Source organism: Penicillium mononematosum (assembly GCF_028829835.1).
Source record: "Penicillium mononematosum strain IBT 11891 chromosome Unknown utg000005l:1.0-9366267.0:1.0-9372171.0, whole genome shotgun sequence".
NCBI classification, from domain to species: domain Eukaryota; kingdom Fungi; phylum Ascomycota; class Eurotiomycetes; order Eurotiales; family Aspergillaceae; genus Penicillium; species Penicillium mononematosum.
In genome coordinates this window covers 4,774,392-4,796,595 of record NW_026643275.1, presented here as the reverse complement: position 1 = coordinate 4,796,595, position 22,204 = coordinate 4,774,392, and the positions used below count along the sequence as shown (strand labels likewise).

General features: G+C 50.5%; 7 protein-coding genes across 7 annotated transcripts; 2 read left to right on the top strand and 5 right to left on the bottom strand.

The window, feature by feature from the left end:
* Positions 1-640: 640 nt before the first annotated feature.
* N7519_009976 (carbamoyl-phosphate synthase (glutamine-hydrolyzing) CPA2) lies at positions 641-4,386 on the bottom strand (the record flags this gene model as incomplete). The annotated part of the gene is made up of 6 exons (XM_057296749.1): positions 641-748; positions 809-1,549; positions 1,597-3,391; positions 3,447-3,649; positions 3,700-3,863; positions 4,044-4,386. The coding sequence occupies 6 exons, from the start codon at positions 4,384-4,386 to the stop codon at positions 641-643; spliced, it is 3,354 nt and encodes a 1,117-aa protein (XP_057144631.1).
* A 2,181-nt stretch (positions 4,387-6,567) lies between these two features.
* Positions 6,568-8,157, bottom strand: N7519_009975 (uncharacterized protein; the record flags this gene model as incomplete). The annotated part of the gene is made up of 1 exon (XM_057296748.1): positions 6,568-8,157. The coding sequence occupies one exon, from the start codon at positions 8,155-8,157 to the stop codon at positions 6,568-6,570; it is 1,590 nt and encodes a 529-aa protein (XP_057144630.1).
* A 924-nt stretch (positions 8,158-9,081) lies between these two features.
* N7519_009974 (uncharacterized protein) lies at positions 9,082-10,047 on the top strand (the record flags this gene model as incomplete). Its single annotated transcript, XM_057296747.1, has 4 exons — positions 9,082-9,274; positions 9,325-9,404; positions 9,474-9,796; positions 9,831-10,047. 4 exons carry the CDS (start codon positions 9,082-9,084, stop codon positions 10,045-10,047), a joined length of 813 nt encoding a protein of 270 aa, XP_057144629.1.
* Positions 10,048-10,416: 369 nt separating this feature from the next.
* On the top strand, positions 10,417-11,363 carry vip1 (putative actin cytoskeleton protein (VIP1); the record flags this gene model as incomplete). The annotated part of the gene is made up of 3 exons (XM_057296746.1): positions 10,417-10,507; positions 10,560-10,646; positions 10,721-11,363. Exons 1-3 carry the CDS (start codon positions 10,428-10,430, stop codon positions 11,361-11,363), a joined length of 810 nt encoding a protein of 269 aa, XP_057144628.1. The 5' UTR covers positions 10,417-10,427.
* A 371-nt stretch (positions 11,364-11,734) lies between these two features.
* On the bottom strand, positions 11,735-11,962 carry N7519_009972 (uncharacterized protein; the record flags this gene model as incomplete). The annotated part of the gene is made up of 1 exon (XM_057296745.1): positions 11,735-11,962. The coding sequence occupies one exon, from the start codon at positions 11,960-11,962 to the stop codon at positions 11,735-11,737; it is 228 nt and encodes a 75-aa protein (XP_057144627.1).
* A 1,131-nt stretch (positions 11,963-13,093) lies between these two features.
* Positions 13,094-16,796, bottom strand: N7519_009971 (putative nonsense-mediated mRNA decay protein (Nmd5)). The gene is made up of 9 exons (XM_057296744.1): positions 16,651-16,796; positions 16,509-16,587; positions 15,977-16,437; positions 15,279-15,911; positions 14,535-15,225; positions 14,351-14,482; positions 13,747-14,292; positions 13,396-13,692; positions 13,094-13,331 (listed from the first exon to the last, which is right to left on the bottom strand). Exons 1-9 carry the CDS (start codon positions 16,738-16,740, stop codon positions 13,162-13,164), a joined length of 3,099 nt encoding a protein of 1,032 aa, XP_057144626.1. The 5' UTR covers positions 16,741-16,796; the 3' UTR covers positions 13,094-13,161.
* Positions 16,797-17,251: 455 nt separating this feature from the next.
* On the bottom strand, positions 17,252-21,388 carry N7519_009970 (SKI complex RNA helicase subunit SKI2; the record flags this gene model as incomplete). The annotated part of the gene is given in 6 exon segments (XM_057296743.1): positions 17,252-17,932; positions 17,982-18,169; positions 18,225-18,516; positions 18,581-19,787; positions 19,805-21,109; positions 21,159-21,388. 6 exon segments carry the CDS (start codon positions 21,386-21,388, stop codon positions 17,252-17,254), a joined length of 3,903 nt encoding a protein of 1,300 aa, XP_057144625.1.
* Positions 21,389-22,204: the final 816 nt, after the last annotated feature.

Here is a 22,204-nt window from a genome sequence, read left to right as displayed (position 1 = left end):
GTTGTGACCAGTAAGCATCAGTCAAGACCGAAGTCATGTAGGTTGAAGTTAAAGAGGAGTTAAAGGGGAAAATGAGAGGTCAGAAATTCCGATGGAGGGGGACCGCAGAAATTGCTGACATGCAACGGGCCCTTTAAAGTGAGACATCGACGTTCGTCTAATTGGCGCCCACAGGAGGCTCAAGCCCCTCATAGCCCTAAGGACGGATATTGTGGCCGAGCCGGAAATGAATAATACGGAGTACAAAGGAGAAGGGATCTTAAAGTCAAATTCGCATAAGATCAGGGGCATATGAGCACTACTGTGTCCGATCTTAATGCGCCGTAGAGGAGAGAGTAGAGACGAGGAACAATTCAACAATTCATAAGGAAAAGACAACATTCCAATCCGAGAGTACAATAATTAAAAAGGCCGAAAAGACAATGCACGCCATCTATCAACAAGATTGCCCTACCCACTACACCGTACAGGAAGTTTGGATCCTGTCCTACATTGGAAATCATGACGGGAGGACCTGAGGAGGTCATAGGGGATATCGAGGGGAAAGAGAGAGATGTTGACATCGTCTCACTCTTTGTCTCGACATGGTGGGGCTTTTTTTTCTCTCTTCTTCTGTCACTTTGTGTAAAGAAATAGAGATTTACAGCGCCTTGCCGCCGACGAAGTTGGACCAGGTGCGGACCTCGGAGGGGATTCCATCACCACGGGGCAGCTTCTCGTTCATGCACTGAGCGAAGAGCTGGGCAGTCTGTAGAGAGGATCAGTTAGCAACTTGAATCATGTATGGGCATCAGCACGTTAAACATACCTTAGGCTCCATGAAGAGAGGAACGCTGAAATCGACAGCATTGCGACGCATGACATAGTCCTCATCAAGCTGAGTCTTGCCACGGGTCTTGGCAAGGTTGAAGCAGCCACGGATGTCGTACTTCTGGAACACCTCACGGAGAGCACGCTTGTCCTTCTTGGGGAACTCAATCAGCTGCACGGAGACGTTGTCCTTGGCGGTGGACTCGATGTGGGCCTTGACAGCGGGGTTGACGGCAAAGAACTTGTAACCAAGAGGGTTCAGGTAGTCGACAATCTTGGCCAGGTAGGGCTGGGAGACATCACCGCCGAGCAAGATACCCTCACCGGGCTCAGGCATGCGGAAGTTCATGGTGGACTGGAGGGAAGCCCAGTAGGCCTCGACCAGATTCTTACCGAAGCAAGCAATCTCACCAGTGGAGGACATCTCGACGCCCAGGAAGGGGTCGGCACCAGCCAGACGGGTCCAGGAGAACTGGGGAACCTTGGTGGCGAGGTAGTCACGCTCCACCTTCATGAGATCGACGGGCTCAGGGACATCACGGCCGACGAGTGCCTTGGTGGCGACGTCGATGAAGTTGGTACCCAGGACCTTGCTGACGAAGGGGAAGGAGCGGGAGGCACGGAGGTTGCACTCAATAACCTTGAGAGCGGGCTCGGCACCCTCCTGGTCGGCCTTGATGATCTGCATGTTGAAGGGACCAGTAATGTTCCAGGCCTTGGCGACCTTCTCGGCAATCTCCTTGACGCGGGCCATGATGGGCTCCTCGAGGTTGGCGGGGGCAGGACGAGGGTGGCATCACCGGAGTGAACACCAGCGGGCTCGACGTGCTCGGAAACGGCGTGGACAAGCAGCTTACCGTTGGAAGCGACGGCATCCACATCGATCTCCTCGGCACCCTCGATGAACTTAGTGATGACGACGGGGTGGTCGGGGGAAACGGCAGAGGCGTTCAGGAGCTTCTCCTTGAGCTCATCGACGCCGTAGATGACGTTCATAGCGGCACCGGACAGGACATAACTGGGACGAACCAAGACGGGGTAACCAACAGCGTCGGCGAAGGCCTCGGCATCAGCGACGGAGGTCAGTTCCTTCCAGGCAGGCTGGTCGACACCAATGCTATCGAGGATAGAGGAGAACTTGTGACGGTCCTCGGCCTTGTCAATGTCCAGAGGGTCGGTACCCAGAATAGTAGCACCACCGCTCTCTTGCAGACGGAGGGCAATGTTCTGGGGCAGCTGACCACCGACAGAGACAACGACACCGCTAGCGGCCTCGAGCTCGTAGATATCCATGACACGCTCGTAGCTGAGTTCCTCGAAGTACAGCTTGTCAGCGGTATCGAAGTCAGTGGAGTAGGTCTCGGGGTTGTAGTTGATCATAACGGTCTTCTTGCCCATCTCGCGGAGGGAGAGAGTGGCGTTAACAGCGCACCAATCGAACTCAACGGAGCTACCAATACGGTACACACCGCTGCCCAGAATGATAGTTCCGTGGTCATCGAAGGTAACATCGTGGGAGGAGGCGTTGTAGGTGGTGTAGAGGTAGTTGGTGTCGGCAGGGAACTCGGCAGCAAGGGTGTCGATCTTCTTAACCCAAGGAGTGATACCGAAGGACTTACGGCGGGCGCGGACATCATCCTCGGTAGATCCAACGAGGAGAGAGATCTGCTTATCAGAGAAACCGAGCTTCTTAGCCTTCATCAGGATCTCCTGCTTGAGGCCGAAGAGGCTGCCGATCTCCTTAAGTTCGTTGTTGCAATCCACGATGTTCTGGATCTTGTACAAGAACCACTTGTCGATCTTTGTCAGTTCGTGGACCTTGTCAACCGAGTAGTTCTCGTGGAGCATAGCCTGTCCAACAGCCAACCAGCGGCGATCAGTGGGGTTGCGGAGAGTCTCATCGAGGTCATCGAACTTATCACCCTGGAGTCCAAGGTATTTAGGGTCAACTTGACGGATGGCCTTCTGGAGGGACTCCTCCCAGGTACGACCAATGGCCATAACCTCACCAACTGACTTCATGGCGGAGCCAATGTCGCGGTTGACGTGCTGGAACTTGCTCAAATCCCAGCGGGGAATCTTGGTGACAATGTAGTCCAGACTGGGCTCGAAGTTGGCGGTGGTGGTCTTGGTAACGGCGTTAGGGAGCTCGGGGAGAGTGTGTCCCAGACCAATCTTAGCCGCGGTGTAAGCAAGCGGGTAACCGGTGGCCTTGGAAGCCAGAGCGGACGAACGCGAGAGACGAGCGTTGACCTCAATGACGCGGTAGTCGAGTCCATCGGGCTGGAGAGCGTACTGAACATTGCACTCGCCAACGACGCCCAAGTGACGGACAATCTTAATGGCAGCAGTGCGGAGCATGTGGTACTCCTCATCAGACAGAGTCTGACTAGGAGCAACAACGATACTGTCACCGGTGTGAATTCCGAGAGGGTCGAAGTTCTCCATGTTGCAAACGGTAATACAGTTGTTGTCAGCATCACGGACAACCTCGTACTCAACCTCCTTCCAGCCCTTGAGGGACTTCTCGACCAAAATCTGGGGGGGAGAGGGATAGAGAGCGCGAGGACAAGTCACGGAGCTCATCGGGGTTGGAAGCGAAGCCAGAACCCAGACCACCAAGGGCGTAAGCAGACCGGACGATGATAGGGTAGCCAACCTCCTCGGCAGCCTTAAGAGCATCCTCGACAGTCTCAACGGCAGTCGATTCAGCAATAGGAATATCAATCTCGTTCAAGGCCTGGGCGAAGAGGTCACGGTCCTCACTGGTCTCCAGGGTCTTGATGGGGGTGCCAAGAACCTTGACACCGTAACGTTCGAAGGTGCCCATGCGGTTCATCTGCACACCCAGGTTCAGGGCGGTCTGACCACCGAAGGCGAGGAGAATACCATCGGGGCGCTCGCGCTCAATGACATGGGTGACATATTCGGGGTGACAGGAAGGTAGTAGACTTCGTCCGCAAGCTTGTGGTCGGTCTGGATGGTCGCAATGTTGGGGTTGACCAGGATTGAGTGGATGTTGGCTTCCTTGAGGGCTTTAAGAGCTTGAGAGCCTATTTGATCACAGAGTCAAAAGGTTAGTTTCCATTGTCATTTGAATTGATGTTTAGGGGTCGTTTCTTGAGCTCTCTGTATTCTCCGCAAAAGCTTCCCGTGCGACCAGACCCCCGTTGGGGGACTGACGGGACAATTCAATCGGCGCGAAATTTCATCTCCGGATGGTTCCAACTTACCGGAATAATCGAATTCTCCAGCCTGTCCAATGCTCAGACCACCACTACCAATGACGAGGACCTTCTTGACATCGACGAGCTTGGTACCAGTCGACACCGCACCGCTAGCGAGGTAAGACTCGGCAGCAGGGGGCTTCTGAGCAGACAGGCGGCTCAAGGTGCTGGAGAAAGAACGGAGCTGCTGTGACCGAGCCGTGGGGATCTTTTGCAGGCGTAGAGTCGAGGTCGTCGAACGGACGGACTGAGATGAGAATGCGCGCAGAGAGAGTGCCGGGCGGGTTTCAGCAATGCAGCGCTGGCGCAGCAGGGCGGCTGCCTGCCCACATCGAGCAGCAAGAACCATTGCGCACCGAAGGTAATGTTTCAATTGCTGAGAGATGTGTTGAGGGTGAGTCTACGCTTTGCTGGGATTCTTTTTTTTCCGCCACGGAGTCGCTAATTGGCCCGCTCCCTTCACCGTATACGGCTCCACTTTTGAAGAACGAGGGAAAGCCGGGGGAGAATTGGGGATTGTAGGTATATATATTGTAGGGAGATCTGAAAGATCCAATAATGAATGTTAATAATTAAAAGAAGAGGTTGGTTTGTTTCTGTATTTCCTGGTTTCCTCCCTTTTTTTTGCCTATTATATAATTTCTTTTTCTTTTCCCAGTTGAGAGCGATGAGTCAAAATCCCGGATGTGGAGACGGGGATCACTCGGCAAATATCTTGTATGTATAAAATCCAATGTCCAGCTGCATATAAATAGAGGCTAGGGAATTATTTATTGACATATTTACATTGTCATTCATATAGGGGTTATAGAGTGTATAGCAGACAATTATTGGGAGCTTCTAGCAAGAACATCATACATATCACAAGACGATCTTCCTGTGGACAATGCCGATGCCGGACCCCCAGCGCTATCTCTTATCTCTCGACTTCATGTTATAATTTTATAATTTTACACCAAAACCCTAATTGACGACAAATTGCCTACCGAAATTGGCTACGGCGAATCTTAGACGCCGATTTAGCTCCCTTTCTACTACCAAAATCTTAGTTATTCAACGTCACGTGCGTAGGATGTATTTATGATCCCTGATCAGTGCTCGTTGCTCAGTGAGCACATGACCTGGGCAGTTAGGGTTTCTTGGTGATCGGCTCACCCTTCCAAGGTTCGCTCAATATTATTAGGGTAAAGTTTTAGTTGACCTTTGTGGTCACAATTTTACATAGTCCGTTGTTAGCCGCTTGTGGGGTCCCAGATAGTATCTGTGGATTACTTGTCAGGGCCAGTACTGAAAGCGTCGATATCTGCAGTTAGGAGGGCATAGATATTCACTAAATAAATTGTGATGATATTTGAGTTGGCCCCACTGGCGCCTTTCAGATATTGTTTATTGAAGTAGACATGGTGGATTTCAAAGGTTGAATATGTCGTCGGCCAGAATTGAAAGATAAGGTAGACTATATATAAAGGGGGACCTTGTTAATGCTGGACTCTAAACCGATGCGATTGAATAGTTATGAAAAGGGATGGGATGGTGCACTAGTAAGTAATATATATAGAGGAATCCCTATTATCTGGGCTTGTAAGAGTCCTTTGGGAAATTACTACAAGCATCGGAAGAGAAGGACATAACTTGTGTCTACTAGTGGTAGGCCAACGCGAAAGGATCGATAAGAAGATGCGGTCACAAGTCAAAGTCTGTCTGATCGCAGCCTAAGAAGCACAACGTAAGAAAAAGCAAAGTGGTAGCTCCATATGTAGGAGTTTGATTTATGACAGGATTGCATCGCGCTCTGGGAGACCAAGACGAGGATTGTCATCCATTCCAAGGTTGCATCGGTAGACATTGCCAAGGAGATATTTCTGTGTCCATAATGAAGTTCACAGTGCCCAAATTCCCAATCAGCATAGGTTATATAAGTGTGCCATTAAACCAACCGTGGCAGGTCTTTTAGAACCTTGGGAAACAGGAGCCTCATCCATGGATCCATCCATCCATATTGGGTATGTGGCCCCTTAAATATTAAATTAGCCAATCACAAGCTTCTAAACATGTATCTTCCCCTTTTTACTTCAACCTGACAAGGAAATATATACATGAACCTTGGAATGATCCCGGGGGCTATACTCCGTAACCATTCACGAATTTTCAAATTTCTAAAAATCAACACGGCAGATAGATTCGTAGACCAGCTTACGGGCTGAGACCAGGCAGGTATCAGAAGGATCTTAGCGTTTTGCTTCCTTGCGGCTCTAACTGGCTCTACTCGGTGCCGTATCTATTATTCACATTGGGACAGTAATATTGCATTTCTTTTATAGTAATTGACCTTTCACTGTCTATGTGTTGGTCTTCGCGGGCTCCTCCATGACAACACAACAGCGTTTTCTTCATCATCATCCTGATAAGTTATATATCTAACAACCTCCACACCAAAATACAAACGCACCTAGTTGGACCAAACTGAAATGAACGGATAGAGTATGTTATATATTAGGAATAACTGATATAATACTTACAACACAGTGAATTATTCTACAACCCCCACTCTCCCATTCAGACGAGACCAAGGACCACTCGGTTGTTTCTCAATCCGAGACCCACCCCTCGACATCCCCTTCGCGGAACAAGTGTCGGAGGCCCATGAATCCGACACATCTCGGCTCTCCTGACCCTCCAGCACCTCATCGAGATCCTGGTTGAGCGTTTTACAAACATCAGCCAGGGTCTGCCGGGAGTCCTGCGCAACCTCAGCACCCAATGCGATCTTTTGTTGAACAAAGTCTCGTCCATTGGCAGCTGCAGCATTAGAGGCAAATGCCCATGCTTCAGCGAGACCAACAACCTCATCCCGGGTCTGATCGGAGGTCTGGGTCTGGATCCGCGAGTTGAGAGCAGCAGCCGCATGATTAAAGCGCGGCTGGCGGGCGGGAGCGGGGTATTCGGGGAGTAGGTGGGATTCGTCGCTTAAACGATTGAGAGCGCGGAGGGTCGTGGACTTTTCTTTCGAGAGTAAGCCGGATAAATAGGATTTCTGGAGAGCCAGCGACTTTTCACTCTTAAGTAGCGGAACCAGGTTTTCGTTTGTGTATGACAGAACGTCGATTGGGTTGGGTGGTGGCATTTCGGCTATGGCAAGTTCGTTTTTGTTGGTTGGTCGTGACGGAGGCTTCTGGGCCACATTAACTGGCTGACAAGCTCTGGAGGCGGCGTCGAGGAGATCTCGCCGGGCTCGCAGATATGTAGCATATTGCTCCGTAATTTGTATCTTGCGATTCTCTAGCTCCCGCTGGGCCTCCTCGATTTCATCCGGAGGAAGTTCTTGAAGAAGACTCTCATCCGGATCCTCTTGACCAACTAGCCGTTCCTCCACCCATTGTACAAGCTCATCCCGGGTTGTTTGTAATGCTTTTGCTTTAGCGTCTGAAGTCGCGGCTCGGGGATCATGCTGTGCCTTGGCTTTCTCAAACAATTGCTTTTGCCGGTCCAATTGAGTTCTCGCGCGAATAACTGCTCTCTCGAGACTATGCACTAGACCATCCAAGTCCGTTTCAGAGCTATCGTGCCCCGCCTCTGCATCTACCTCCGGCAACAGCATTTGCTCCCCATCGTTGCCAACGTCCACCAAGCTGCCCGCGTCGCGTGTTTTAATTTCCTCAAGATAATTCTGAAACACCTGCAGCTTGGTATGGCGGCGTCGCTCGCGTAGGAGGGCAAGGTATTCACGAAGTTCGGTGCCGGGTTCTTGCAGATCAGCGTCGTCAGAAGGGCGGTTCGGGGACGTCCTCTGGCGCCTTAACGAGGCGACGTTCTCAGACGCCAACGCGAACTCTTTGCGAGCCGCAATATTGGCCGCCAATGCCTTCAGATAATCCTTTCTCAGCCCAGGGAGATCGGTAGGGATACGTTTGACATCAGTAACAGCATCGGTCGAGGCACACAAGGAGAGGTGGGATTGAGCATGGTCGCTTGACTGATCGTCGAATTCGATAAATGAGCGCAGATAAGACGTCAGTGCCTGGCGAATTTGAAGGGTTTCCTGGCGCGACTTGACGTAAGGAGCGAGCGGTTTCAGAGCGGGTGGAATGTGGGTAGCGTCAGGGGAGTTGGGTAGGGCCATGGTTTCATTGGGCGGGGGGCAGTGCTATGCAAGCTTAGATATCGGGAGAGACAAGCTGAGACCTTGACAGGTCTTGGAAGGCTTCACTGCCACAATGGACAGGGATATCGTGAGGTCGAACTGCAGGCGGTTGCCCAGCTCTTTCGTCAACGGCTTATGTAACATGCAGATCATCCCCAGTCCTGAAGTGGAGCTTCCAAGGTTGTTAGGGGAAGTCAAGCATCTATGATATTTTGAGTATGACGTTCTTTTGGGGGCTTATAGGTGGAAGACGCCGATCAACAATAAATTGAGTCTATTATTGCACAATTTACTAGATAGCTTCAATTGAGACATCCAATATGCCTCAAAAGGGGCCTGAGCACCATGTCTACCTCCGTACCATCTCCGTTCATTTGTATACAAGATAATTGTATGTAGATTAACAAGATATTCATGGATTATACCATGACAGCTACCAAATAGTCACCTGGGCACTTTAGTATGTCAGCCTTTCCATAACTAGGTAAATAGTGTAGGTGTTCCTACAACATGCCTGGAATGTCACTATTATCTCTCGAGCTACGATGTACATGTACAATCGATGCAGATTACATGCACGGCCCAATCAAAGCGACAAAGCGACAAAACATTTCACGGCAAGAGAGAAGCCCGACTTTTTTTTGGATTTCTCTCTTGCCTTTTCTCAATCCCCTTCCCGAAAGGAGTAAGGCCTTTGAACATCCCCCCCGACATAACTGGTATGTTTCAAGAATCTCCCTGGAATTGCATCAAGGGGTATTTTGATTCATAATTCCGGAGATCTGACTGTTACTGATTATTTACCCCAAGGCTGAAACATTTATAATTCCTCTCGACTCACATGCCGCAGCGGAAAAGCAAATTTACTGTTTAAACAATATTATCAGAACATACCTGTCGGCCATGGCTCCCGACCTGAGCGCGGTTTCCAACTCTACTATGGCACGACCTCGTGCAGCAACAACGGCACCCGCTATGGCATCGCAGTCTCCAACACCCAGACAACCAGTACATGGCCCTCATACGTCTGCAACACTTCCTCCAGGAAGTCCACCACTTGGAACGGGGGATTATGGCATCACAAGTACTGCTCAGGGTAAGTCCGCAGTGGCAGACGTCACTTCAATGGGCATCCCCGACTAACAGAACAAGGGCCACTGCGTCATCCTCAGCCGCTGACGCCTTCGGATCTCCATCTAGTGCTTGAGAAAGAGCAAGAAGCGATGGTGAGTGGAATTCCAGAGCCCCAAAGTATACCTACCCCTCAATCGCTGACGCATCAAAACTCCCCGCAGGTGAATCGATTGACCCGAGAGCTATCTATTCTCCGCCAGCAGACCGCATCCGTGGCATCGACAGGATCCTCCACATCAACATTTAACGAGGCAGATGGCACACGGGCATCGCCCACCCTCAGTAGCTCGACCCCGTCTCACTCCGCGCGACGCAACCGGTCCAATTCAAGTCTCAGTTCGCATACTTCAGCAAACCAGGGCCAGCAGTCTGCAAGTGTTACTGGAATTGCCCCATCACGAGAAATACCGTATCGCCCGGCAGACCATTCCCGAACAGTTCGCAGTCGCGAGCCATCCCTCACATCTCGCCGACCCTCCATCGGGTCACTATCATCATTCTCCCCACAATAACAGCAGCATATACCCACACCGGAACTCGGTATCACAGTCGCAGCTAGGTCATTCGCCCGGAGGGTCGCTGTCGCGGTTCGAGGAGGCCACACATCACCGGTTGGAAGTGGAATACATGAAGCGGGAGAACGAACAGCTCAGGAGGCGGGTGCGCGATCTGGAGCAGACTTTAAAGAGACAAAAGGAGGATTCTGCAAGTGAGGCTTCTGCCATACCGTTCTGAAAGAATCATTGATGCCTGATTCAACTTCCATTCCAACCCATACCATTCTTTCGCATTGCCTGGGGACAGTGCCCAATATTTTCATTTCGGGAGGTTTGCAGGCAAACACATTCAATGAAATCCTATTTTTGACATGTGAAATCCGATTTCATTTTCTAGGCAGCTCCATTGAAAATCATATGTAGTCCAATTAAAGAGGTCAAAAGTAAAAGGAAAAAAAAGAAATTAGCTATGTGAGGCGGTGCAACTGCCCCGCCATACGTCACCACGTCACCTGTGGCGCAGTCCTAGATAAATAGTTGCATCCCACCTGGGAAATGCTGTGACGTTTAGATTTTTCTTCTCAAGTTTCTTCTTTCTCTTCTCTATCTAACATCATAATGTCTCACTCCACTGTTCACGTTTCTGGCATCTCGCCAACAACCTCCGAGAAGGAGGTTCGCGACTTCTTCAGCTTCTGGTACATTGTCGCAACTAGTACTTTATTTTAACAACTCGCTAACTTAAAACAGTGGAAAGATTGTCACCCTCTCCATCACCCCAGTCTCTGGGGAAGCCGACGCTGAGAAGTCCGCCACTGTGACCTTTGAAAAGGAGGCGTAAGCTACCCCGCACCCTTCCCGCCTGCAATCAGCCCACATGAAACCCAAACTAACCCAATCCCCAAAAACAGCGCTGCCAAAACTGCCCTCCTGCTAGACCAGACCCAACTAGGCACTTCTGCCGTGCACGTCGAAGCAGCCCAAAACATCGAAGACCTAGCCGGAGCCCAAGCGACCGGCGCAGGCGAGACCAAGGAAGAAGAGCACCACATCCCACAAGAAGACAAGCCCCGATCGCGCATTGTCGCGGAGTACCTGGCGCACGGGTATGTTGTGAGCGACAATGCGATTATGAAGGCGATCGCACTGGACAAGAAGCACGGTGTCTCGAGCCGGTTCACGTCCGCGCTCTCAAACTTCGATAAGAAGTACAATGCCACTGAGCGCGCTAAGGGCATTGACGATAGCTACCAGATCTCCAACAAGGCGGCCACTGGCTGGCGCGGCCTGAGCTCGTACTTCGAGAAGGCACTGGGTCACCCCTCCGGCCAGAAGCTGCGTGACTTTTATGTTCAGACCGATAAGCAGGTGCGCGATATTCACGCTGAGGCTCGTCGTCTGGCGGATCTGAAGCAGGGTAAGACTGGTGAGGCTGAGGGTGCTGCTGCCCCTGCCTCTGCTGATGCCCCTACTGCTGTTGCCCCTGCTGCTGAGCCCGCTGCCGTTACTCCTCAGCCTGAGGCTGCTGCTGCTGCGCCTGTTGAGAAGTCGTAAGGGATTCTTGGAATAGGTCCTAACTTAACGAGGAGATGAATATTTGCGCTGGGCGTGTTTACTTGTGTCTACTGCTTTATCTTTTCCCTTCTTATTATGCCATGCCATGTCCATAGTCCATTTTCCTTCTGCCTGTGTGATAGCCTGACAATTTGAACTCTCGCTACAAGCGAGCCGTTGATAACCATGAGGTTCCCAATCAGCAAAGAAAATGGACATAAAAGACTGATTACAGTCCCAAGATTTAATGTATCGTTTAATAAGTACATAGCTCAAAGAAAGATAGTTATTTGAGCTTATTCTTCATGATATCAATTATCCAAATTTCAAAATCAAAAAACTCTCCCAAGTACATGCAAGAAACACCCATCTCAATGTTGTTTTCCCTTAGCGAACTTCTCCGCCTCAATCTTCTCTAGCGGGTGCTCGGGGTTGCTCGTCAGCACATGATCCCTAAAGTACTCCGACGATTGTTGCGAGAACTGGGGTGCCGGGTGTTTGCCGACTTCGGTTCTGCCAGAGCCGGGGACATCCTGCTGCTGGGCGCCGGGTTGGCGCTCCGGATCGGGGGATTGGCGGCCGGGGTAGGGAGCAGACATTGTGGATATTGTAGAATTGGATTTGATGTGCTGAATAGAGGGATAAGTGTGAGTTTCTTGATTAAAGAGGGAAAATGAAGTATAAGATATGATGATCTTGATACTGACCTTGGATGGATGTAGTCTTAGTGTTGTAGAATATTTGTGTTTAAGCAGTAAAACCCAAGGAACAGCGCGCGTTTTATTTTCTGGAAGTTAACTGACGTTACCAGCTAAACCGGTCATCGGGGGTCATCATCATGACGTTGTGGAGTGCCACTTGGGAACAAGGTGCTCCATTCTACCTATGTACTACCGATCGAGGATGATATTGCGACTTTTAACTACAATAGCTGTATACGATGTGCATTGATGCCGAATTGTACAGGAATCCTGATTTGCTAGTTATACCACGAGGCTGTAGTTATAACTATAACGATAGATCCGTACTATAGGCTACATTCTCACTTCTTTGCTTAGAACTACCACTTCTTTGAACTAGCGTCCTTATATATTAGGGCTCTAGAACTTGCCTTGATTTATAACATAAATACACACAGATCTTCAAGTTGACTTCAAAAGTGAAGTGCGCCGACGTCGGGATCTGATAATGCCTCTGAGGAATATGACGTCATTTGTCACGATCTTTGTTTTGACCTCACGTCTTGTTCTACACCCCTGGCCAATCCTCCCCCGGTTGCTTCTAATGTGGCTTTCTTTGAGGCTAGTTTAGTGTGTCTTGCTGGGCGTCCTTATAAATACCTACATGAGTAATCTTGAAATGTTCTTGTAACGATGTGGATTCAGTCCCGAGTCCACCTATATGGCTGGTATCTACGGTACTACAGGTTCCAGAACTGGAATCCAACATCCGTAGCTTGGCTGATGTACTATATCATGACGAAACAAGGGTGTCTTCAGGGGAATCTGTGCATCGAAGAGGATTAGAAGGGGAGGGGGGAATACCCTCGAGCAGAATGTCCACGGGTAGGACTTTTAAGAGTACATCAGCGAGAGCATGGGAGGAAAAAGACATGACGAAAGAAACACGGAGGTACAGAGCAGATGGGACATGATCTAATGAAGCGGGAAAGACATGAAATGGGCATATGGTCTCGTGAGGAAAATGTGGAAGGGGGAAATGAAAAGAGACTAGACGTCCGAGGCATTGGAAATTCGAAGCTTTTTTGTTTTTCTCAATCCATCTCGGTTATAGTCTCTTAGTTGCCGTTGGCCTGCATGCCCGCTGCGGCGGCGGCTTCTGCGTTGGCAGCGGCAACCATGGCCTTGGCGTCGGCTTCGTGGAAGACGCCTTGAATGACCTGCTGCTCTTCGGGGCCGAGAACCTTGGTCAGACTCTCATAGAGCTGGGGTTGTTCTTGCTGAAGGCCTGAATTTGAGGTTAGCGGGTGATACGAAGGAGATACTTTCCCGAGGTCGTAGAGGTTACTTACTCAGCAGGACATGCTTGAACATGCCATACGGCTCCAATTTGTCCAGAGGGGTCTCAAGAAGGCTTTCCTCGTCCATGTCATCATCGTCATCATCGGCGTAGGAGCCGAACTTTTGAGCCTCCTGGTTGAGGAAGTCGAGGTAAGCGGCACTCTCGTCGACGACATCGTCTTCCTCAAGAGCTGCTTCAACCTCATTTTCATCCCACTCAACATCTCCATCCCAGTCATTGTCCTCGTCATCCTCATCATCTTCGTCATCGAGGGTGAAGTCAGACTCTCTGGTAGCATCCTCACGTTCTGAATAAAGTCTTAGCCTTGGGGGAACACGACGGGGTGTTGGGGGAAACGTACGTTTGAGAGCAGCAGGCAGGGTCTGGAAGAGCCTTGTCACACCCTGCAAGAGTCTTGGCCATCCCTGCTGAACACTGACTGGAACATCGGTAGCCTTCAGAGTAAGCAGTGAGCTGATTGCGGCAATTGAGAGCTTCTTGTCGTGCACACGTCTGAAGTTGTCGATATTAGCGAACCAAGTGCTGAAGAACTTGTTGGTCCAGCCCTTGGCCTCCAAAACCTGAAGACTGAGAGCTGAGTTGTAGTAGATGGCGTTGATGACCATCTCCATCAAGTGGATGCGGTACGACTTAGTGCGTGCCTCGCCGGCGTCGATAACCCGCATGGCCATCTCAATGAACATGGGGATATACTGGTCAATGTGACCCCGAAGGTTGAGCATAAGGGTCTCAGCGAGCTTGCAACCGCAGATGCGGTCAACGCCACCGACCTTCTCGTCAGAAAAGATGTCCTGGACCATGCCGACCATAGCATCCAAGTAAGCTGGGTTCTGAACCAGCATATCGGTGCCATAAGCGACGTAGTTGTCAAGAGCGGGGAGCATGTCTGCAGCAGAAAAGTTAATAGGAATTCAAGACCGCTTGAATTTAGTTGAACCTCTTACCTTCGAGATACAGCTCAGCGCCAGCCTTGAACGTCTTGTGAATCAGCTCGAAGGCTTGCCACATGGATGGGGAAATGGTCTTCGATGCGAATGTGCAGCTGTCAATGATCTCGAAAATTTCGTTGTAGAGATCTAAAATACCGGATTAGAGGTGGACATAAGCTTGATAGATTGAAAAACTTACCATAAAGCTTGTTCTCCAGGGTGATGCTGATGACGGGCATCAAGATGGTCTCAAGGTGCAGAAGCACGTCAGGGGTGCTCTCGAGAGTGAGAATAAGGGTGCCGATGGTCTGCAACACGCCCAGAGCGGTGATGCTCTTGTCATCTAGGAAATCGCCGTAGCCATCTTCGTCACCACCCTTGGCGGCGTTGCGCTCCAGGAGCTCACCGACAATACGCATGTAAGTATCGCGGAGCTGCTCGCTCAGCGCCACAGCGAAGGGAGTAAGCTCGGCAGAGAAAACCTCAACAAAGTCCTCCATGACGTTGGCCAGAGCATCCACGTCGACCTCATTGGCCAACTTTAGAAGCTGCTGCATAATCTGGGGGATGTTCTGCTGCATCGATGTACGGATGACATCGTGACGGATAAGGGGCTGGAGAGCAAGGGCGGCCTCAACTCGAACAGGAAGTTCGGAATCGGTCATGGACTCGAGGATGTTTCGATAGATAACCATGAGGTTGTTCGGGTCCTTGAAATCAAGTTGCTCGAATTTCTCCAGTGTGTCGCAAGCACGAGCACGGAGGAAGCCGTGAGGACTACGGAATTCGGGGAAAACGTGACGGACGAAGAAGTATTCAACCTGGTCAGCGATCGGGCTCTTCTTGCCCAGAATGACGGAAGCGAGCGATCCAATCATTCTCAAAGCTCCCTCTTCTCCCTTGGCTGCTTCTGGCCCTCCGGCGCAGACTCATATTTGCTAACAACGCTGTTCACGAATGTGAGAATGGAGAAAGTCTGCTTCTTGCGGTTCTTGGTGAGGGAAACCAAGAAGTTGGTAGCGGCAACATCAGGAGCGGACACTTCCTCATAGAAGTTCAACTTGCGGTGGAGATACTCAGATGGGTCATCTTCGAAAAGCTCAATGTCCTCGTCGGACTGGCACAGGATAGGGAAAACGAAGTGGGCGATCAGGTTATCCATGTGCGGCTTCAAGTGGTCCCACATAGCCTTTGGCTTGACACACTCCTCCATAAAGACCAAAGTATACGACAGTGCGGAATTGCTGAGCCATTGCGTCTTGGAAACCCACTTATCAATCTCCGTCAGGTATCCCTTGAGAATTTCGGGGGCGAAAGTGCTGATAAAGGTCTTGGCATACGGTGTGTAGTCAGGGGTAGAGGATTTCGTGATTGTGGTGGGGTTGCCATATCTGATGAATAGGCGGTTCAGGTTGGCGTATGACCACTTCTTGCACTTCCACCAGTGGTTCATCTCCCTCTCCTCCTTTGAATCCGCCATTGAGCTCGCAGGGGGTGTTTTCGAGACAATGCGCAGGAATAGTGTACACCAGTCAACAGTGGCCTGGTGGGTTTGTAGGCATGGAGAAAGCTCGAACTAAATTCGTAGCAGGTCAGTATAAATGGCGTAGCCACGCGCAGACTAGAATCAGGGTAACCGACGTAAATTGCGTGCTTGAAAGCCTTCACCACAATGCGAAGCATCTCGGCAGCCTCCAGACTTTCCTCGTCAACAAGCTTCGATCCAATGCTGAGCAGCTGGGGGAATGAATGCTCCACGATCTTATCGAACTCCTCTCTCTTCTCACCGGCTTTGAACCTGTAAACCCGGCAGACTGCCAAAAGGCACTGCAGACCCGCATAGACCGTACTTGCGTCATTGGTGCTGAGGAGCTGCAGAGTAAGATCCAAGAATCCGGGCCACTGCTCGGGGAAGTCGTTTTGGAGAATCTTCTGGAGGAGGGGAACCAGTTGATTGCGGACATTGGGAGGGGTCGAGGCCAGGGCAGGGATAAGTCTCTCCCTGAAACTGGGCTTTTCGGCTTCAGGAATTGGCGTACGCTGCGGGCTATCTTCGACGGGGGCCCATCCGCGGGTAATACGGTTCTTCAGGTAAACACCAGCTATAAGAGAGAGCGGAGTCAGTAACAGACAGAAGTCTTCGCGAACCAATATGGACATCCAAAAGACATACCAGAGAGCTGGACTGCATTGTTCTGTTCGCCCTGCAAGATATCCAAGAGTCCATTGATAAATCCGGGTTGCGTCTCGGCCTAGATATATCAACCACGTGTGAGCCTGACGTTCGGTGCCCCGCCAGTCGATCTAGCACATACATATTTCAAATCAAGCTCCGCTTGCCGGCGAATATCCGCATTCGCGTCTAGAGTAGACTGAATACGATCTCGGAGGGCTGCAACATCCATCGCGCAACAATCCCCCAACACCAGAAAGTCAAAAAATCTCCAAATAAATTGAGAACCCCGAGGGAGACGCGGACCGGCGCCGATGAAAGACGGGCAAGGGGAGAGAGTCAAGGATTGAAAGGACGTGAATGTCCTAAAGAGATCGTATGGATCTTGAAGAGAAGGGGAGAGAGAAGATGTTGTTCTTCAAGAGGAGGGGGATTTTTTTCGATTTTCCCGACTCTCGGGAGGCGGTCGCCCCGCAGCTAATCAGAGGCCGCACACACGGATTTTCTTATATGAACTATGGGCTACTAACTATGTTATATAACGCTTTGGGGTTGATTTAATTGCTTTCTATAAAGTATTATAAAGTATTGTGGTATTTTGAGTAATTCATTTCGAATTCAATGGTTTCATGTTCATTTCTTCGTCTCGATTTAAGTACATTGTGATGAATCCGGAAAAGAATTCATGACTACCCAATAGGGGCACAGGCATAACCCATATATCTCCCAAGGATTGGATGTCTTCACATGTAAAGCGAGGCCGCGAAGATGACATCGCGCTTGATCAACTCCTGAGCTTGCTGCATCTTGGTGTAAAGGTTCGGGTCGCCGACCAATTTGGCCGCATTCTTCACTTCGCGACAAGTCTCGTCAAGTCGGGTGATCACCCGAACAATAGTACCCTCCATCACATCCGTGAGGTCTGTGATGCGATTGAAAGACATTCCCTTGGCCCACTCATAAACAACTTCGGCAAGACCAAAGCGTGGCTTGCTAGCGAAGTCGTTGGCATCTTCACTAGACTGAATGACTTGGTGCAGGATCTGGAAATCATTCACTCTCTCGGCGATACGAATGATCTCCTTCTGGCCCTTCTCCAGACGAGGAGTGAGGGTAGGGGTGCTCTCTGTCTTCTCCTGGAACACAAATGCGGAGAGGAGTGCAACAATCTCCTCCGGTTCGAATTCAGCAAGAACGTTCTCGAGAACCAATTCGGTCAATACCAGCTCGTCGGCGGAGTGGATCTCGCATGCCACCTTGCCCTTCAGTTGCACACGAGATTGTTCGTCAACAAAGCCGAGCTCCTTCAGCACGTGAATGCGCTGCTCATAATCCGGAAGTAGTTGAAGGTTTTGGTCGGACATCAGTTGCTTCAGCTCCGAGATGTTTTCTTTAACTTGCCACTCGTCGTGTTGCATCTCGAACTATCAGAAATTAGTACCTGGTTTAGATCAATAGAGGCATGATACTCACGTGGTCCGCGAAATTAGGGCATTGTAGACAGTTGCGTGACTGGGCAATCTCGGCCTGAGCTTGTCGTTTGTCGAGGATATCGCGGATTCCCATCTCTTTGATACGTTGCCAATCGATTTCCTCCCAGGCCGCATCGATCCACGAGTTAGTGTACTGACACAGTTCCTTTTCGGCCCACCTGGTAGCCTCTGTTCCCGAATTAGTGTTTCTTGACAACTGTATGTGCAAAAATAAGTCTCGTACCTTTCTTAAGGTTCAGATACCATATCGGTTTGGTTATCTTAACCAGTGTGTTTGTCACGCACTCGACATCAGATAGCGGGATCTTGCATACGCGAAGGCTCATCTTCTCGACGCGATTGGGGAGTGGCTGGAAGTACAGTCGGAACAAAGGCAGGAATGGAAGGATGTCAGTTGGGTGCCGCTTGTTACTCAACGTTCCGATCTCAAGCACTTGAATGCAGGCACAGCCCCAACGGCCCCCGCGGAAACCCCATCGCGCGTAATAACACCAGCGGTACGCAGTCCGTCCTATCTTTCACGTCAGCATTTCACCAAACACGTAACTACACCTGGGCAACATAACAATGGCGACTCACCTTGCGGTACACAACCAACCTCTTTATTCCGAAAAGACGTTTGCCGACAGGCGATGATAGCAGTTCAGCATGGAATTGAGCCGTGAGCTTTCGATACTCCATGGCGGCGTCATGGCAGGCAACCAAATCCAGGTCACAGATTTCACATGGTGCCCGTTTGATTTTCGCAAGACTGGCCTCAGATACCTGGACTTGCTTCTCCTGTTCCGGTAAGAGAGCTTGCGTTGCGTTTTCACTGAAACTCCGTTTGATCATTTCTTCAATCTTTAGGGCTTCCACACGCAACAGATTCAGCATCATGTTGTATGTAAGTCGAAATTGAGACCTGAGCTTTGTCGGTTCTCCAAGAATCATCTGCTTCAGCGACGCAGCAGAAGGCGCCTCGTCTTTTCCGCTGCTTGTCACGATAACATACCCCACGTTGTCAAGACCTCTACGACCAGCACGCCCCGCCATTTGCGTATACTCACCGGGCAGCAGATCACGGAATCCTTTGCCGTCGTGCTTACGGAAACCGGAGAATACCACAGTTCGGGTGGGAAGATTCAAGCCCATCGCAAAGGTTTCCGTGGCGAATAGGACCTTGACGAGAGACTTGGCGAAGAGAATCTCGACAACTTCCTTCATTATGGGCAGGAGACCGCCATGGTGTACAGCAATGCCTCTGCTTAGTAGCTCCCGAAGGCGAAGAATCTGCGGCAGCGTGCGGTCCTCAGGCTTCAATCGGGTGAGTGACTTCTCAATGAACATGTGCGTCAAACTCTTCTCGGTAGCATTGCTGAAGTCTTGGTTTGACAGTGAGTCCGCGTTCTCCTCGCATCGCTTCTTAGAGAAAACGAAGACACATCCCGGCAGCAAATCCTCTTTGCGAAGATGCGAAACAAGATGCACCCAGGTGTTTTTGTCCTGGGCCGCACTGGTACGGCCACCACCACGGCCTGTGCGAGCAATGTTGCCTGTGCCTCGGTTGGCATACTGTCCGCCGCTCTGTCCACGACCTCGTTGCGGACCTCCACGTTGCGGGCCTCCACGCTGTGGGGCGCCGCGACCACCTCTGACGTTCGGTGGCTGACCACGTCCCCGACCCTGAGGGGCTGGTGCTCTAGCTTGTGCCGACTGTGCCTGAGCTTCAGCCTCCTTCATGGCTTTGAGCTTATCTCTACCAGACAGAATATCATCCGCTGCCTTCCAGCCGCTCTCGAGGAATCTTTTGTTGGAGTCAACGATCTTGTGCTTGCTCTTCCCGGCCCAAGATAGTGCTCCAGCGGAACAGGTCGCTTATGGGTTGAAATCACATAAATGTCCTTCTTCTTTGTACGGCCCACCCAGGATGCAAACTCCCGGGTATTGGGCACAGTGGCAGAGAGAAGAATCAACGTGACATGCTCTGGAAGCATGATGATAACTTCTTCCCATACTACACCTCGTTCGAGGTCGTTCACATAATGCACCTCGTCGAAAATGACGAATTCAACGTCCCGGATGAGATCAGCGCCTCGGTACAGCATACTTCGCAAGATCTCAGTGGTCATGATGAGGCAGCTGGCTTCCGGGTTGATTTGAACATCACCAGTCAGAATACCGACATCGTCGAATTCGGCTCTGAAATCACGGTATTTCTGGTTGCTCAGCGCTTTGATGGGAGACGTATAGATCGCCTTCGTCATGTGTTTAGCAGCCAACGCGATCGCATATTCAGCCACAACTGTCTTGCCGGCCAAGGTATGGGCCGCAACAAACACCGAATCACCATTCTCAAGGTGGTAAACGGCCTCCTTCTGGAAAGTGTCGAGCTCGAACGGATACTCCCTGGCCATGTCTGGAACCAACTCATTGAAGTTTGGAATATCCTTGTTGACGTCCACAACGTGGGCCCATTCTTTACCCTTTTGCTTGTGGACGCCTGCGAGCAACTGGGTACGTGGTTCCAATGCCGGGAACTCAACCGGTAACAAATCATCAATGTCTTCTTGATCTTCCTCGTCGCTGAGATCATCAAGCTCCGGCTGTGCTCCTGTATCAATATCGGCAGTTTCCTCAGGTTGATCCACTTTCAGGTCGCTTTCCTCTTGGAGAAGGGCAGTTTCGACTTCTTGGGCACTTTCGGTGGCGGCTTTGGATTTGGCTTCATCGAAATTGATACCGTTATCGAAGCCAGGGGGTGTTGTCAGAAGACCTCCCTCGGTGCCAAAGTTGATAATGCGATCGAGCCCAGATTGTTTTCCGGTGCTCGCTTGCTCTGTGAGCTGAGCCTCGGCCTCCATATCTGCCACGGACTCAATAGCGCCCAAGCCTCCGGGAGCGAATGGAAAAAAACCTGCGGCACCTCTGACAAACTCGGCACGGCCAGCAGGTCGGCGGAGAAGCGAGGTGGAATTCTTGGCTGTTGCGCTTGCAGCAGGAACAGTCACTTCATGATACCCAGTAACGCGTCCTTCCAGTCCCTCTCGTGTGAACCGAGTCACCGTCCGTGATTGTGTCGGGGCGAGTTCGAAAAGGTCTGCGTAATCGGTCGAAACGTCCCATCGTCTGCCAAAGCTGTTAAAAGCTGCCCCGCAATTGGAAATAACATACATACCTTTGCAAAGTGTTCAGCCATTTAGTGCTGAACTGGTCTGACGGGGTCAGGAACTCATTTTCAAGCTCGGCCAGCAACTCTTGGGCACTCTGAGGAGCTTGCTTCCGAGCTTGGAAGTTCTCGATCTTGCCATCCTCTTCGTCCGCGAGACGAGCATCAAAGGCCGCTGAGTCGAAGGTATTGCCTTCTAGGGTTAACTTCTCCATTGGGGAATCGACCGAGTCCGCCATGGTGTGAAGCAATGTGTTGAAGAGTCAACCGGCGAGTGAAATTATGTCGATGTTTGACTCGGCAGTAGCCGAACCCCACACCGATATGGGTATCGATTACAGCCTTTGGCTGAAAACTAAGAGGAATTATTCTTGGGAGTTAAAGGAAAAAGGTGAAACGAATGAAATTGACACCACTGTTGAGTCTGATGAAGTGTTTCGGAGTTATTCCAGGCAAGATCAAGCAGCGACTGTTTACTTTGTGAACTTTGTGAACTTCACCGAGAGACACTAAAGGCGGTATACTCTGGCAGTATACATGACGTCGATGCCCCGAAAGATCATCCGAGCATCGGAGAAATGATATCCCGAACAATCTTTCTGTCTACCTACCTAGGTAGGTACCTAGGTACACTGCACTGTCTGCTCTGTCCAGTCTGTCTAGTCTTTCTAGTCCTTCCTACCCCTTCTACTCCTGTCTACTCCTAACCGCTCCATCTACTCTGCTCCATCTACTCTGCTCCATCTACTCTGCTCCATCTACTCTGCTCCATCTACTCTGCTCTGTCTACTCTCTGTAGCCCTATAATCTATCTAGCATGAATTACTAGTTTAGACATGGGAAGTCATCCAACCAAGTAATATAGAACTTGAGTATTCCAGACTCTTTTCTGAGCTTTATCTGAATATAGAGGAGTTTCTTTATGTAGCCAAATTCCGCACCGCGCAGTGTCTCTTTCCCTCTATTTCCCCTATCAGTGAATTGCTTCATATTATACCATCTGAAATATATCGGTGTAACAGCTTCTAAACTCTGGCATTTTGCGAGAACAAGGT